This window comes from Linepithema humile, chromosome 1 (genome assembly GCF_040581485.1).
Source record: "Linepithema humile isolate Giens D197 chromosome 1, Lhum_UNIL_v1.0, whole genome shotgun sequence".
Lineage (NCBI taxonomy): Eukaryota > Metazoa > Arthropoda > Insecta > Hymenoptera > Formicidae > Linepithema > Linepithema humile.
Window position 1 is genome coordinate 1,364,629 of NC_090128.1, and position 17,825 is coordinate 1,382,453.

General features: G+C 35.4%; 1 protein-coding gene across 14 annotated transcripts in view; it reads right to left on the bottom strand.

Moving 5' to 3' along the window:
• Positions 1-17,825, bottom strand: part of ome (dipeptidyl peptidase 4 omega) — a 304,004-nt gene that overhangs the window by 28,281 nt on the left and 257,898 nt on the right. For all 14 annotated transcript variants that reach the window (XM_067348239.1, XM_067348241.1, XM_067348240.1 and 11 more), the window contains 4 exons: positions 14,479-14,678; positions 4,268-4,437; positions 1,025-1,264; positions 76-311 (listed from right to left, as the gene is read on the bottom strand). In XM_067348239.1, the coding sequence (XP_067204340.1) occupies positions 76-311; positions 1,025-1,264; positions 4,268-4,437; positions 14,479-14,678 (846 nt within the window). The remainder of the gene's footprint in view (positions 1-75; positions 312-1,024; positions 1,265-4,267; positions 4,438-14,478; positions 14,679-17,825) is intronic.

The following is a 17,825-nucleotide window of genomic DNA, read 5'->3' on the forward strand; positions in this document are numbered from 1 at the left end:
ATTTTTCAAACATTTGAAATTAATAAGACGCTTTAGTTAGAAACGCACGAATTAATAGCTTGTGTTTGTACTCACAAGTACGAATCCTCCTGATCCCACGAAACTATCTCCGTCACGACGAAATAGCCAGATGTGAGGGCAGTGATGGTGGATTTGCCGCTGGTTGCATTCGTAACCAGCACAACGTGTCGCCAATTGCTACCGTCCTTCTGTTTCTGCGGCAATATCAGGAGGAAGGACGTGCCGTCCTCGCTGAACGTAGGCGCTTCGAACTGTTCTACCCAGCCATTTGTCTCGATATATGAGAGCGCCTAGGGACAATTAGACGTTCTTCCATCAGTAAATTACTTTCTGTCGACTTAATTAAGTCGTGTCTTTATTCATAAAAGACGCGCTGTTAAAATGTTCCCGCTCTTACACCAATGTCACAATATTATATCCACATTCACGTACATTCGCGTAGAATTAAATCAACTTTGTACTTCTTGCGAACATTCATAAACCAAAGTTTTTAACATAAAGTTAATAAAGTAATCCGGCAAAGAGAAGCCTGTTTACTTTTTTCTTCGAGAATGTAAAAAAAATGCACAAAAAGTTAAAAATTGTAACTACAGCTTCTTAATGCCACCCTCGTTTTTTTCTGCGGACGTTTTCCAATACGCCAACTAATTTTAACGTGGAAAATACTTCGCCGGGAAAATCGTCTTTCACAATGCGACGCGAATTTCGCGCTTTTGGTACGAAATTAATTTGATTGTAAAACTCTGCTATGCGGAGTCTTTATCGATACTTAAAATTTGTAGCAAGTACGTAAGTTTCAGTAAGAAACAGTCGCGAAAGACTCGCGCGGAATTGCGAATTAGCCGAGTCGCTGGCGAGCGCGTACTAATTAAAACACTATTGCTCAACTAAAGGAAGAGCGCCTAAATTAAGATCCACGAGAGCAAAACGGAGTCTCTGCAAAGCGTACTATCAAATGAGAACCGGAAGATTACTTCACGCGCGAGGATAAGGAAGTACCTACTGTCGTGCAATTTGGCAGAAGGTTGTCGACGTCGCAGAGTTGGAAGTACGCCCTATTCTGCACCCGATTCATCCAAGTCGCGAACACGAGATTGTCCGTAGGGAAGTCCACCGCCGACAGAATCCTCTCGGAGGTGGACAAGATAAGTGGATGTTCAATCTCCACCAAGGTTACATTACCCTGCACCACCATGTCGAGATCGACGCAAAATAGTTTCACTGTTGGATTCTTGGTGCCGCTCTGAAACAGAAAGCAGGAATTCCTTGTAAGATGCAAAATGACAAAATAGTGATAAAATAGGAAAGATGAGCGAAAAAGCATATCGATATAAATAAAATATATTCTCTGATCAATTCATTAATAAAATGCAATTCGCCGTGAAAAAGTATTATTGCTTTGTATTTAGTTCATCGTTTTTGTCCTTAATTTTAATCACAAACTATTCAATTAATTCAAAGTCAAATTAGTAAAATGTAAGTTTCTTCAAAGTTAATAGCTCGTCTTCAGGCGTAAAGTATGACAATAATGTAAATTATAGTTTTGTAAAGAAACAAAACCTGCAGATGTTCGTGTATATATTTGCAACAGACGTATTTTCTTACAAAGTGCGTAAAGTTGTTATTTACAAGATTGTTTGCACGAAAATGTTTTAATGAAATTGGAAACATAAATCTTCAATTCTGTCGGCCATGACTGTTCCTTAACTGATTACTTTAAGTGCACCTGAAATCCTGTCCTCTTAATGCTGAAAGTTTTAATGACAATTCTGTTTAATCTGAAGACGCGACGCTGTAATTGCTGTTCATAATGTTTATTCATTTGTTCGACTTCGCAATATTCTACTAATATTAGTTTACTGGCATAAAGCGGCTCTCGTTTCATTGAGAAGTAACGAGATGCCACTTGAATAAGTCGTTTGAGCTGTTTGTCCACGACTTAGATAAAGGTGGTTGCTATAAACATAGTTTACTTTATTTTGTTTGCAATAAACAACAAGAGATTTTATTGTTCACAAAATTTACATGATTCATCGTAGACTACCGTTCACTCGGCAATCACGCAATGACTCCGAGATTCCTATTTCTCGCTTCGCAATTTGTAGCAATTTGGAACTGCGAGTCTCAAGAGACCGAGGTAACAAAATCAACATGTAACATCACGTGTTCTTGCTTCATTACTCCCAACTTTATTACCAAACGAAATATCAATTTAAATATATAATGCAAATGAGAAAAAAAGAAAATAATATTTTGAACTCCATTCTTTTAACAAATTATCTAAAGAATAATTCGTGACTACATTTTAGTAAATTAAAGAAGTTTCCTATTTTTATTTTAACTTCCTGCAAAGCGGCAGGTAACGCTAATGGCCGGAAAATGTAAAAACTTTATTTGATAAGCATTATTTATTATAGTAATAAAACAAACTTAATAAATTACTAAATTTGAAAGACAGAGTTTCATAAAAATGTCAACGTTATTATTCAATACGAGAATTGCACAAATTTTATTTATATCCTTTTCTGCTTCGCGCTACTGCGTAGATAATAATAATTTACCCTATATAATAATTATAATCAATCTCATAAATAACAATAATTTATTTCTCATAAAAATTTTGTTATTTGTCGAAGCGACAAATATTTGCTTCAGACAATTTTAGAAAATTAAGTAAATTTATTATTTTGTTATTTATCATATATTAATTAAAAAAGAATTTATAACAATGTCACGTTTCGATAAAATATTTAATAGCGACATAAAGGTCATATTTAATGATTTTATCGCTAATGTGACATTCTACAAATGACAAATTTATTTAACGAGTTATTTTGGCCACGTAGCGCGACGTATTTTTAAATCATATAAAATTATTTAAATCTCTGCTTTTTGCATTTCATTATAATTTAAAGAATGGAGTTTTATGCAAATGTAAATATTTACAGAGCAAACTTATTTTTTTTTGCATTATATTTTCTCTTTGACTGAAATAAATATTCATGCGGTTGCATTTATTGCGGCCATCATAAACGAAATAAAATTAATCAAATTTAGATGAATAAAGTTTATTTCCACTGAAGTAGTCTTAAAGCAGCTTGTGTTTTAAAGCACAATAAAATCTCAGAACAGATGGAATCCAGATAAATATACATTAGTCTTTCCCGCTGGGGAAATGGCAGAATGGCAGTTTGCACATCAAGCGAAATGAATCACTCGGTGAAGAAATTGAAACTTTCATCTATTCAAGTCTGAAAGTTATATACTTGCAGAATTGCTTCATAGTAATGGCACTGCGGATGAAACTACGTATCAAATGTTGCATTCCATTGTGCTTTAAACATAATGGATTTGAAAAGAATCGATTATTAGTGACATTAGATGTGTGATATGTTCTTGTTTAAAAAAAAGAAGTGCACAGCTTTGTTATTAAATATACACAGTAAAAACGTTTATAAATAAAAGCAAAAGCATCACTACTCAGCATTAAATGTTACTCTTGCCACTTATTTACTTGTCTGGTATTCGTCTGGTGTCTTTTGTATTCGAGCAATTTCTTACGAAATCGATCACTCGAGGACAAAGATGTCATTCAAAGATTGAACCGACGCGGCGGATATTTCTTTACGTCGAGCTATGACTTCTTGCGGCGATGTCAATCGCGAGTAACAAAAAAAAGACATTGAAAAATGCAGAAGTGCCACGTTCACACCCCTCTCGTCTTTTCAGGATGTAAACTTTTGTTAGATGGCTTTTCATATCTCGAATGGGGCGGCGCGAGACGAAAATTCGCGAGGAAACGAAATGCGGAAGTGCGGACGTTTCTGAGAACGCCTAACACTCGGGAATCGCTGCCTTTTAAAGTGCCACTATTTTTTCCCGCACAGAATTTTATTTTTCGCTATTAGGCAATATTTTTTTCACACAGAGAGATAATTAATTAAAACAGCGAATAATAAACATGCAAAATTTGCATCGCAAATGTATCAGATATGAAACATTACGCAAGAAATATATAAAATACATTTTAGAATATAACGTTTATTATACAGCAAAACAGCATGTACGTTTAAAATGCTTAACGTTTTAATATTTTATATCGGAATTAGATTATTAAGCTATTATATTATTTTCGTAATTTAAAAAATATGAAAGAATTGAAAACGTAGCAATGCAAACAAATATTTTCTTATCGCACTTATCATACTGAACAGAATGAAACAATGAGAAAAGATTAAGTACTTACTTTAGGATAGTGAATAGGTATTGCCGAAGTGTATTGGAAACTTAAGCTTCCGGGATATCCGTAAAACGGTATAGTCATAATAGGAGTGTTCGTATCATCGAAATAGCCGAACACCAATTTACTGCCGCTGGGAGAAAACCAGAGTGCCTCGTTCGAGCCGAATACTTCCTCTGTAACAAAATAAATGCGGCAAAAATTAGTTGTAGAAATCCTCGATTTTTTATCAAATAATATTAATGGTAGATTTATCATTATTATTCGACGAACGCGAATAAATGTAAAATATTTCTTATCTCTCTAATTATAAATCAAGTTAAAGTGCATATTCAGTGCAGTGGCGTGTGTGAATAAATAAAGCGTGCGAAGAGAGAGAGAGACTTGTCGTAACCCCTCATTTTCTCCTTCCTACCCCGTTGCGTTAGCGCAAATAAAGTCGGCAATAAAAACTCGATGGAAAATTATCACAAATGTTTCTCGCATGTATCTTCTTGTCGCTGTTTACGATAACGCTGTATTTTTTTTTACAAGTTCCGTTGAATTCCGTGACGTCGTCGCGCTAACATCGAAGCGAGAAATTGCGAGTTCTCGTAAAGTTCACAAGCAAAGTTCATCGCGGGGCATTCCACCCAGTACACATAATTATAGAGTGTACCGAGCGCGTAGGGTGTATCTCGGGGCCTTGCCCTTTTTTCCCTCCCGTTATATTTTAACAAATAAAGCGTGAATGAGGAAGAAGGAGATTTCTGTTTGACATCGACTCCTCTTTGTTGAGTTTCTACATCGTTGCGTAATAACCTGTCCATCAAGAACTTACGTACTTATGCGTTGACTTCATAATTCAGTATGCGTTAATAGATAAATTTTTATAATAACAAAATAAAATTATATAACAATTAACAACAAAGAACAAAAAACAAAGAACAAAATTGCGCACAATTAATGCATTTTCTCTTTAAAATTTTTTATTACCACATCATTAAGATATGATTTAAAAATTATTTCGAGTCTTATATATTTCTTATAATATAGTTTTATTATATATATATATATATATATATATATTTGTTTAAAATTTTTTCTATCAGCCTTTTTGCTGTCAAATTGTTTTTGCAAATACAACAGCCACCGCTGTTCTTATATTAACTTTGCGATAAGCGTCCGATTAAAAAACTCATAGTGCGACAAAGCAAAATTTTTCGCAATGAGGAAGTGAGAAGTCGTAATCAGGGTTCTTTCTTTGCAAACTTCACAAGGAAAAAAAGTTCAGTATCTGGTGTATTGCATAATTATGAAGCTCGACCAAGCAAGCGGATGCACTTCCGCTCGCTCATTATTGCGGGATAAATAAAGCGTGCACAAGCAGCAGACTCAATTAAATTCTTGTCTTTTAATGCTTCCACGTTTATCCCTCGCAAGGGAGTTATAGTTGCAAAATGGAACAAATTTTTAATGAAAAGATCAATAAAAGTAAAAGAACAGCTTTCTATAGTTTTTTATTCTCACTTGATTAACTTAATTTATTAAGGAAGAGAAAGAGTTAATTTAGTTTATTATTCATTAGTTTAATTCTCACTAAATGGCGATCAAGACTAGATTGCATAAACAATGTGCGTTAGATAATCCTGATTAATCGTAAAAAGCAATCAATTTGCAATTGAACCTGCAGTTTACGTAATTTTATTTCGCAACAAGATAGACGATAAGACAATTGACATCGTTTCATTTATAATAACGAGAAATCGCTGAGAAAAACGTCCATCGTGAATTCCCTTCCTGTTCATCGATTCGCGTCACGATAAACAAGGTATAAATGTTCGAAAAAGATCCGCGCCGATATCATTTTTTTCCCGCACGTCGCAAATAAGGAATCCCACAAAAGGGTGACCGCGGTTTGGGGTGAAAATCGCTGATGTAATAAGTGCGGGTTCATAGAGCGTGCAAGAACGTCGGAAAGGAGCTGGACGAGTTGCGAAGGAACCGAGCGGAAATTCTTTATTTCGTTTTCTCTCTCGAAAGAGGGACAGGCTCGTGGGCGCAGTAAGACGTAAATATCCAGCTTTCAAGCCGCGAAGAGTAGAGCGCATCGTGAGAACGGAGGACGAGGAAAAGACAGTGGCGGATTAACTATATGATGCATGTTCTCGGAGGTCCACGAAAAATAAGAGAGGAAAAAAAATTATTGCGAAATATTTAATTCAGATATGCTGCAGAAAGATAGTTCAAAGACGGTCTAAAGACTACTTGAAAGAAGATAAAACTTGATAAAAAGTACAGCGAGCGCCGCGAAGAAAAAAGTAGCTAATGCAGAGAGTCTGACAGATAACGGAGTCTGAATACAGAGTCTGAAATATTCCTTCTTGTGCACCACAGGCTTAAATCTGATTTTGAAGTATCTAAAGTGCCTCTAAAATAAAGAACAGTTTTTCGAAAAACTGCGACATGTTAATTTCTTATTACAATTATTTAATGTCGCAATTTTACAATTACATTATTCTAAAAGTAATTAAAATTCGAGGCACGATGCCTCGAATTTGTAGTTTTGTCTACTTTTCGAGGTTCCCAGCTAAGATCTCACGTGTCTGCGTGTACATCCGTCCCTGAGAGATCGAGTCAGGAAAATGGAAGAAGTTAGCATATTTTGAGGATGTCGGCGAGACCTTTGAGACCCCCGCTGGATGCAGCTCGCGACGTTGCGAGACGGGAAGGAGTCGCGGGAAAGGACAAAAAAGCTCCGTCGCTGGCAAACCCGAAGAAGCAGAAGGCAACACAAAGGAAAGAGATGAGAAGAGAAGAGAATGGGAAGAAATCGCGGGACGCAGAGAACGGGAGAAGGGAGAAACGCCGTAGTGAGGAAGGAAAACTGCACAAAGACGCGACGCTGTGTTGCGCAGCTCGCTGGACGTGACGAGGGAGAAAAATATCCCGAGGGTGAAATTCCGTATGTGTGTGTGTGTGTGTGTGTGTGTGGATGTATATGTTGAGACTCCGACGACGGGATAAGGAAGTCGGCAGATCTGAATGGCACGCGAGGAAAAACGGCGTTGGACTGGAAGAAGTCTTGTCGAGCGACCGATAAATCCGGTTTGGCCGACTGGCCAATTACTTACGTCCGGTAGTGTCTATTCGGGAATAAGCTTTTTATGGCCCCTTGCGCGATCTTATTGAGTTTTATGACGTTGATGTGAGCTACTAATCTTCCCGATGGTCGATATTTGATATTTAATACCAAAAAGATTAAATCGTTTTAATGTGTGAAACGAGAAGCAATAAATGAGACCACGTTCGGATGTATTAGAGCGCCATAAGTAATCTTTTTAAAATAATTGCGGCAGATAAACAAATATTTGCTCTAATGAGCCAAGTTTGTCAGAATTATACATATATTCAGATATAATTTCATGCAGGAAATTTTTGTACGTAATCTACATACATACTGCAATAGTTAATATATGAATTTATTTGTAATATAATTTTTTATTTAAATTTATTATTTTGATTATAATTTTATGTTACACACAAAAATGAAGAATGCACATATTTTATTCATGCAAGAAATTTCTTGTATATGTATAACATTCAAATTTTATATATGTGAAAAGAAGTTTAAAAATACAAAAACAAGAGGGAGAATGTTTTACTCGTTTCTAAAATATTAAATGTATATATGTTTACAGAATGGATCAATACACGACATAGAAATTACTGCATTTTTCTTACACAACTATAAACCTCAGTTCATAAATATTAACCATTGGCAACATGTGGAGTTCGAATAATCGTCAAATAACAAATTTTGAACGCTGTTATTAAATGGACAAGCGGACTAAAAATCCATGCAAAATATTTTAAATAAAATGGAAGAAACGGTTTTTAATCGCTCTCTCGCTAATAAGTTATTTGTAAAACACGTGACGCGCAGTATTTAATACATGCACATTTATTGCATAGTGCTCAACGATTAAATAAACTGTATGAAATATAAACGAAATCGATCCCTCTTTTCGAGAGATATTCTTCTATCAAGATTGTCAAACATGTCGTGGAAAAACGAGACAGCGCACCTCGGAGAGATGTGAAATCGCCTCCGCGTTTTGCCGTCGTGTTTACAGTTTGCAATAGTAACGCATATTCGGTGCATAGAATATAAATTTTGCACGGGGACATTTTCTATCGAGTATCCTCGCGCGCCGCCGGCGACAGCCGAGCAAGCAGAAACATTTCAGAATCCGATCAGAAATCGAAATCCCGTGAAGAGGCGATACCATTAGCGAGCTGGGATTTGGAGAAAAGGATTTTCTTCAAATCCTAGCCGCTCTATTAATGTCACATCCGCCATTGTTGAAAGAAGTAAAAAGCGCACAGATTTCCATTTTACACAGGATATATTAATATCAGAGAGAACTCGAGCTAGATCTTCCGTTGCTAAGTGATGATTCTGCAGATATTCAATACGTACTTCGTTTATCCATTTGCCTCATCAATTGTAGATCGCGTCTGCATTGACGTAGAAAATAAGCCCGTGAAAATTAAAAAATATAAATATAGAAATATTTTACTTTCTGATAATGACGTTTATTTCTGATTGACTGAAAGAAATTTGGCCAAATCGATCAAAATAATGAAATGAAATCTCAAACTTGCTGCATAATTTAATGCTTGAGAAACATCGCGATGCAATCACCACGGAAATTACGCTGATTAATTATGTTTATGATTAAATGTAATAACTAGTGTTATTACTAATGTAGTAACACGCAAAGTCGACGGGAGACGAGCGTTGTAATTGATCAAGCTACATGGTAAAGTAAACCGGATCGTTGCGCCAGCAAAACACCTTTAATAATTAATCCACCGTCTTCTGCCGGCGCGGAATGTGCCTGACACATGGTCTACCTTCTACAAATTTCCTGTGTAGTCCGGGTTTTACTCGTTTACCGCGTAATTTACTGTGGTATCATCATAAATGTAAGATACGACATCTTCATCAGTATCTACCTCGCAATGTGAATAACAACTCGCTCCGTGTAATATTTTACTAGTTTATTACACTCTACGATATGCTTCACTGTCGGTGAATTGTGTATACAATGTGTATACAATGTGTGCAAATGTCGATAAAAAAAAGTATTAAGTTAAGTTGATGATATTAATATATTTAACTTAATTTTAGTATTAATATAGTACGGTGATTTTCAAATTAATTAAATTCAAAAGGATCAAATATCTTGTGATTTTGTGATACCATCAATATTGTTGTTGGAAAAATTATTACATTACTCTTTGAACTACACGCTTCGATTATTTCCTCTGTTTTTATATAATAATACGCCGGAAGATATTCTTTTTTGGCAAACAAGCGACTTCGATTTTTTACGACGTGTTATTCTCGCGGTGAATTTTTCTGGCTGTTCGAATAAAAATCTCTAACACACGTAAGTCAGTCCATATACCAAATTCTCACCTAAGAAAATCCCATAGCTATATAGTAAGAGCTGGATACACGTATGTCGTCAGCGAAGCCCTCAACTGACGGGAACAAAATACAGACTGTTGAGAAGTTCTTGGCATGCCTCGAGTGGCGGTTTGACACTTTATCGACGACTTTTTCGCGGCTGTTCGACTGTGCAGAATCGTGAACGACGGAGCGCGCGCTATACACAAGACGGAACGATTTCGCATTGCCTGCGGTTATTGCGAATCGATTTCTTACGGTGTAATAACTGAGGTTACCAGTGCACGATTACTCCCATTATAGATAAACAAAACGTTATAAAACGCTAATAAAGCTCATTATATAGTCTTGTAATTTTATTAATAAAACGTTTCTTCAAGATAAATCTCTTCTATAAAATATTTCTCAATATCTCAGATAAAGTTTTCTAAAAGCTTTATAAAATATGTCAAAACTACGATACGTACCATAATTTAATTGACAAAAATTATTCGCGTAATATGCTCGTAGAATATATTCTTCTAATGTGATTTTCCTTTCATATTCAAAGCTCAAGTCAAAGTTCTGTTTTTGACGCAGCCTTTAATTTGTGCCATGTGTAGATGATTCGCTAATTAATTATCATCGTCGTATTAATTAATCATCACCATTCGTAATGGATTTAACGCCCGATAACGTAGTCGGCAGTTTGTCAGCTCGCGCTACGAACACGTACGGCGCGTATGCATTCAAACGCATTCACAAACATGGATGTCCGCGATAGCATTTCCGGAGCATTACGACATTCACCAATACTCGGAGATATCGACGAAATATTTAAACACAAGCGCACACGTCAGCGGCACTCGCGTGTTAGTCACACGATTATGCACAAAGAATGATGTCGTCGTTCTTTGTGAGGAAATTTATTTACTACGATATATGCCGATTTTTCAAATAATTCGCATAATTCAATATGATGAAATAAGAACCTCATTAAAAGATTCATTAAATCTCGTCAAATTCAACATACTTGTAGTATAAAAATACTATTCTTACACACTAAAAAATATTTGAAAATGATAAAAATATATTTGAAATATGCCCAACCAAATCTATTCAGTTATTCTAAATTTTGTTAAGAATACTGTTGACACAATTTATTGACAAAATACTGTTAACACAATTTTTTTTCCTAGTGTGCAGTCTTCCAACAACAGTCATTATTAATGTAGTTATTCAATATCTACAATGCGTGCAATACCGTGTATGTCATGTATATTTGTTTGTGTGTAATACGGAGCTTCATACGCAAACATACACAATATCTTCATTGAAAGATAAAAATAGGTCACAAGTTTAGAAAAAAAAAAATAAATACAGAAACTTTATAAAATTGAAAGTTATTCATGCAACGCTTTCTGGCTTGCTTCATAAAATAAATAAATATAAAAATAAATAAAAGAATAAAATAAAATTTAAGCATCAGTCAGTTATTCATCGCGCTTTTTCACGTTTGACGAGACGAAGCACAGCTGCACAGTCAAAGCTCGTGAATAATGAAACTTTTGACTAAGGTTTTTGTTGATGCAATTCGAATGTACCTTTGTGAATGCATAAAGCGTAAGTCGAATACTGTTAGGTTTAAGCTCATGCTTGAGAAAAGAGAAAGACTCATGCGCGGTGTATAAATTTCAAACTGTAAGCGGAACTCTAAAAAGGATATTAAGCTAACAAGCGTAAATATGAGTCTCGCAATAATATCCGTTTTTAATCTACAAAGTCTTTCTATCCGTTCTTCCTTCGTATATATTTAGATTGTTAATTATTGTTAACATAATATTAAACATTGGTTTATTAAACGTCCTGGACATCTTAAATATATAATGTCGCCGACGAATTTCGTTCAATTTTACGTGAATCATATTTGCTTTAAGCGAGCGTCCTCATTCGTGCAATTTTAAAATGTGTGCGACTCAAAAGCGAGCTATGTTCATGTTGAATTCTCATTATTAACTACGACGGTCGCAAAATTCCTGCACTCTGAAAATCGAGGACCAGTGTCGTTTCAGTCCCTTTGATATCGCATCTGCGTGTAGATATATCATGAAGTTATCAGTTCCCCGTAGAATCCATTTCGATTCTCGCACATTTGTAGCGCCACTTCCGGTGGCGAAAACAAAACGAGCCGAGCGTTGGGCATGCATTCGCCCGGCGAACGACGCGATTCGCTCGTAACTTTCGCAATAAATCAACAACAGAGATACGTAAACAATTTCTATCATCTATCCGTTGGGACTTGTAGAGAGATCAATCATAGAACGCACGCTGGCGGCGCGATTTAATTATTTGGCATGGTCATCGACCGATCGGACAAAGATTTCAAGAGCGAGAACTCCAAATGCGCGGCTCTATCATAATGTTAATAATTCCGCAAAACTGATCTAGATTTTAGGAGAAGCCACACAATTGTAATCCCTACATTTTTTATTTACCTATTTTTATTTATCCAGTGCAAGAAAAAATTGCAAAATCTCTTTACATGATTCTTTTAACAACAATTCATCTATATTTTTTTTTCATATTTGTGATATTATATTTTACTTGAAAAATACTAAATCGAAATAAGCCAAGGAAAAAGAAAAAAATTTGGTACAAAAATTTTAACAGGGACAGGGATGATTTGCCACGCCACTGGACGTGTTGAAAATGATAAAGCAGATGGACAACTAAAAAATGTTCGACGTTGACAAATTTCAATGCAATGATTGTACGCGGAAATGCGGGAATAAATATGGTAACCTCACCGAGATATGGATCTCTCGCGTCGGTCAGTGTGCAGAAGGACACCGCTGGCCTTGCGAAGCGATCGGTTTGGATATACATATAAAAGCCCGGCGTGATTCTGCATTTTAAATCATGCCCCGGCTTTTTCCGTCCTTTTCAATGGCGGCAGCTGCTTTGCCCAGCTGTCAATAGCACGGGCGTTATGAATCTGAACAATTTGCCGCGTTTATCGCTTTAAATATGGGCACGCATCGTTGATCCGTCCGTCGTCCTCAATTTTGCTATACTAAGCACGGTTTTTCATCGCCGCGAGTATTTTTATGTGGATTTGTCAAAAAAAAAAAGAATAGAATAATAACAATCGCCATTCATCCGCTCACTGTTGCCGACACAGAGATTTTATCTTTTTATTGCAATGTATAATCTATGACATGTTGTTGACCAGAGTTTAATTATTAAAGCTCTTCAATTGTTAGTAAAACAAAACTATTTTAATTTTGCAAAGTTCTTCTGATTTCTAAAAATTGTGTTTCTACAAATAATTCTAAAAATATGATACGGTCTTAAAATCTCAATTGAATTAGCAACAAGTATCTTCGTGTCACTAAAATAATCGAAAGCAGTTATTTATTTGTAATATGTTTTCGCGTGGAATGCCGAGCTTACTATCGCCGCGAATACGTACGTATTTATCGTGACGTATATTATATTATTCAAATATAGAAGCTACATTTACCAGAAGTGACAATAACAGTCAGTGTTTTTCTCATGTCGTTCGTGGACTTACTTTCTTGATTAGTAGTGATGAATTTTTATGCGCTTCATCTGTGAATTCGCCGTTGTCTGCGCGCGGTAAAACAAGATATGACATCCAAAAAGACAAGGCAAGGGTGGAAAAAGAGCATAGCTGACGAAGGCTCAGAAATATGCAAACGCGGACAGCAAATCCCCGAAGCGCATCTACGTGAATTACAATGATGAATGTACGGCATCTTTTTCGTGTTGCGTTACATTACTTTCGCGCGAAATGCAAAGCTGATTGATAAATCTTCCAATATTTTAAACAACTAATTTTCGATTCAATTTTAGCAAAAATTTTATAGCAGGATCAATGATACATAGTTCCATAAATATCTAATTTTTTAAAACTGATTCTATAAAAAATGCCAGACAAAAATTAGCAATATAATTATTGTAAAAGCAATAATTTTTTAAAATATCTTAATTCAATTTCCTAAATTAAATTTAGTTGAAACAAAACTATTGACAAAAGAAAAAATAATGTGCGTGTAGAATCCAATTATAAAAAAAGATTTTCTTTCTTTAGGAAGCTCATTATAATATTAATTTGAATGTGTAACTAGTCTTTAGTAGTGAATTAATTTTTTTATAGCACAAGAAGAAAAGAGAACTTAACCAAGAAAAATATCTTCCTCCAATTTCATGTATTTAAATTAAAATGAAATTGTAAAACGGACAATATCCGTTCTTTGGCGTATGCCATATTCTAAAGTACCAGTTCCGCTTTAACCGGATGTTTCATAAAAAATAAATAAAATATTTTTACAGTCGGACGGGTGTTATTGTATGTTGCGTAGAAACAGATCTCTCAAAGGGATAAATGAAAAATATTGCGTGACTCGCTGAATCGTTGCCATACATGCATGAGCACAATAAATCGAGATAGTCTTTTGTGGCTCAGTTCGGTCACAAAAAAATGGATCACGGAAAGTGGATATATCGGCTTTTCGCGAAATTTGTACGGAAGATAAAGCGCTTAGATAGACTTGTGTCTTTCATCTGGTTTCAATCTCGTCATCTCTTTTACATCCGGTTTTGGTGTATTACATTTTAATCGAAAAAAAAAAAGATTTCAACATCAAAGAGTAGATTAGCGATAGTCCACGCTATTCCAGGGACTTTTCGCTTTATTCAATTAAAAAGATAATTTGTTAAATAATTGTGTGATTAAAGATCATATAAGATTACTCACCTTCGTACACCCAGTCCGGCACTCCGTTGTAGATAATTCCAAATACTCCTGTATCGGTTATTTGATAGTCATTAGCCACCTCCGCCTCCGGTCGGTAGTAGATATTATTCTGATATACGTAGACGAGGGCATTGCCACGTGGCGCCCAGGTTGCGAGCTGCAACGGCGTCGACTCGTTCCCCGCCAATATCGTCTCCGTTCTGCAACACAATTATATTGTGTGCTTGTTAATGCGGTGAAATAATTACCACGGTTGCCGTAATTATTTTTCGTGCACTTTGCAGGATCGACCACTCAGGTTTTTACGTCCCGCGGGAAAAAAGCAATTCGTGCGCTTGCCGCTTTTTCGCATTTCCTACTTCGTGTTTCCGACGGTAAATAAAAAGTTCATCAGTCAGTATCTCGAAGGACGTTGTGCTTTCAGAGATAGATGGTCGCAAAGAAAATGTTGCGCTGCGAGTATCTGCATTTTTTATGGCTTAAGTGACAAAATTACAAAAAGAGAAAAATGAATTTCAGAGATAGCGGAGAATATATTTTCAACTTAAAAAGTAAGCCCTATATCTATTTTGCATCTTTCGATCTCGCTAATGTACCATTCGTCGAATGAAACACAGTGACTTTCTGCGAGTTTGTTTCCAGGAAAAAAAATATCTATTATTTACGAAATAAGGAGAAAATGCGAAACGCGAAAAATATGCACACGCAGAATAATAATTTTTTTTTTTTTTTTTTTATAAGCTTATCTCGCAAAGTCGTTCGGTTTTGGTCGAACAAATCCGCGATTGCAAAAATAAATACGTGATCAAGGCAGTGTTAAAATTTTGAAGGATTTATGAGTTGAAACAGATAGCGGAGGATACAGGGGAGAATATCAGAGCATCGGAACACGTTCGTGTTATTGTTTAGCATTCGTGACCGATCGTAGCAACCAACAATGACGTCACCGTGTCCCGGTTGAACAATGCCGTAACTCTGTATTATTTTAGGCGCGCGCGCACAGAGATTCTAGTTTGAAACTACTAGACAACCTAGAAACGTAGTCTCGCATAACTACGACGCCGTATTGTTACGTGGCTTTGGTCAGAGAAATGTAATACGAGCCGCAAATTCTTCGTCAAAGGTTCGAAACTTAAACAATGGTTGGGGATTATTATCGGCCAGGGAATAATCAAATAAAGCGGCGAATAATTACTCTGGGAATAATTACAATTGCGATTGAGAAATGTAATTATTAAGCTCAAAATAGATGCACTAGGGAGCACGCCATTTCTGCATTTTGATAATATTACGTTTAGGAAATCATATTGTTGATGCTTTCAGTACCACAAAGACTATTGTGGAACTAATTGTTGAAATATATTTTCTCTACGTTATTACATTACCGTCTTGTTACATGTTTACATATGCGCATTATATTATTTTCTTTTAATTTTCTTAATTTATGTCCTATTTTCCTTCAAAATTTTAATCGCATTTCAGATAAATTTAAAGAAGAAACAATCAAATAGATATTTTTATTTCTAGTTTTACAATTTCCTCGTAAATTAAAGTGCAAGCCTTGATCGCCTTAATTTTTGCCAAGATTAAAGACTTTCGCGTTCGTGCACGATTAGGTAGAAACTGTGCACAAAAGACTTAAAAAAAGCCGATTAAGGAAAGTTGATTTTTGTTTTCGTACGTCGTAAAAATATCATCGTAGAAATTCTACAATGTGTAGATAATGTAAATCGATTAAAAGCATTTTGGCTACTTGTTTACTTAAATAACAAAGCAAAAGGCTTTATAAATATACACACAATTTTAATTGCTTTTTCTAGGTGTGACATAATTTTTTACAGTCATAAATATCTGCTTTCGTGTCATAAAATTTTGAATAATGAAAATATTTCATATTTTAATTTTTAACTATAAAATTAAAACGCAAATTTGTAAATGCATTGCTCTATTTTTCTATAGTTAACATGTTGTTAATTTTATATATTCATCATATTGCTACTGTTTATTGTTATTTTAAATAAGCGCATTATCCGCGCGTCTCAAATAAAAGTTTTAAAGTCTCGATTAGACTTTCGTGTGGCAGATTGCCAACTATCGCAACATCCATTTCCGCGTACGGAAAACTATCGGAATCTATTCGGCAGTAAAAACTGTTGGCAAATACATTATCAAGAAGAAATGAATAAAGTCACTGAAGCTCACGGCACTGATAAATGAGTTAAATAATTGCGCGGAAACGATCGTGTAATTTACGTAAAACCAAATTTACTTTTGTAACCTGCCAAACTCGTTCTTCCAAACGTATACTTAGAATTTTTCAATTTATGAATTGCTTCTGCTAAGTAAGATGCTTTACAGAATTGCCAAACAAATCAAAAATTCATTTTTCCGTTGTTTCTTAAAAATTTTCAAGAATTTAATGTTTAAAAATTGTTTATTATTGTAAACAGTATTTATTACAGTATTTCATACTTGTGATGAAAGCTTGCTTTTATGGAAACTTCAATCTACGTCGATAAAAGAACTCTTCGAACTCTAAAAAAAAGCAACTTTTATTTTATGTCGCCGCAATATGCGTTCACAAACACATACATATATTCTCAAATACGTTTTCCGTCGCATATGCATGTATACGTATGCATACACTCGAAAGAGAAAAGAAAGGAAATGTTAAGAAAGGCAAGACAACAGAAATGAGAGAAAGAAGAATCTCTACTCTAGACAATAAAATCGGAAACCGCTGGTATATAAACTAAAAGCGCACTGTACGTTCTGAAATTGATTCCGTGATGATTTCTGGGATTGTAAATAAAACAAGCAAAACACGTTTATGATTATCTAACTACGCGTATATCAGTGGAAAAGAGAACGCATGAAAATTATTCGAAATCTCGGAGTATTCCGTAAGATCAATGTTTCTATTAATAACACGCGCTATTTTATTTTTAATTTACTGAAGCCTCAATCATCTTAACTTCTTAAGATGATGTTGAGGTAAACGATCATCATTTCAAAATTGTCTAAAAAATTGTTAAAAAGATTGTAAAACTCCGCCAAACAATTAAATTGAAAAATAATGTTCTAAAGTTAAGAGAAATGTTCCCAAATTTGTAAAAAAAAAATGTATCTGTCACTGTTGCGCCGATTCGTTCGACTGCTCCTATCTACGCGTCAAAAAACGGCAGTTTTTCCGGCTGGATTCGCGCAATGACCTACGGCATTCCGTCCGCGCCAGCCGACCGCGGAAAATCGATGAAAAGCGTACGCGCGACTTGACTGCCGTGTTGCCGTTGGATGACTCGTCATCCCGTTGCGGCAAACTTCTTCCCGAAAAGCCATAAATAAAG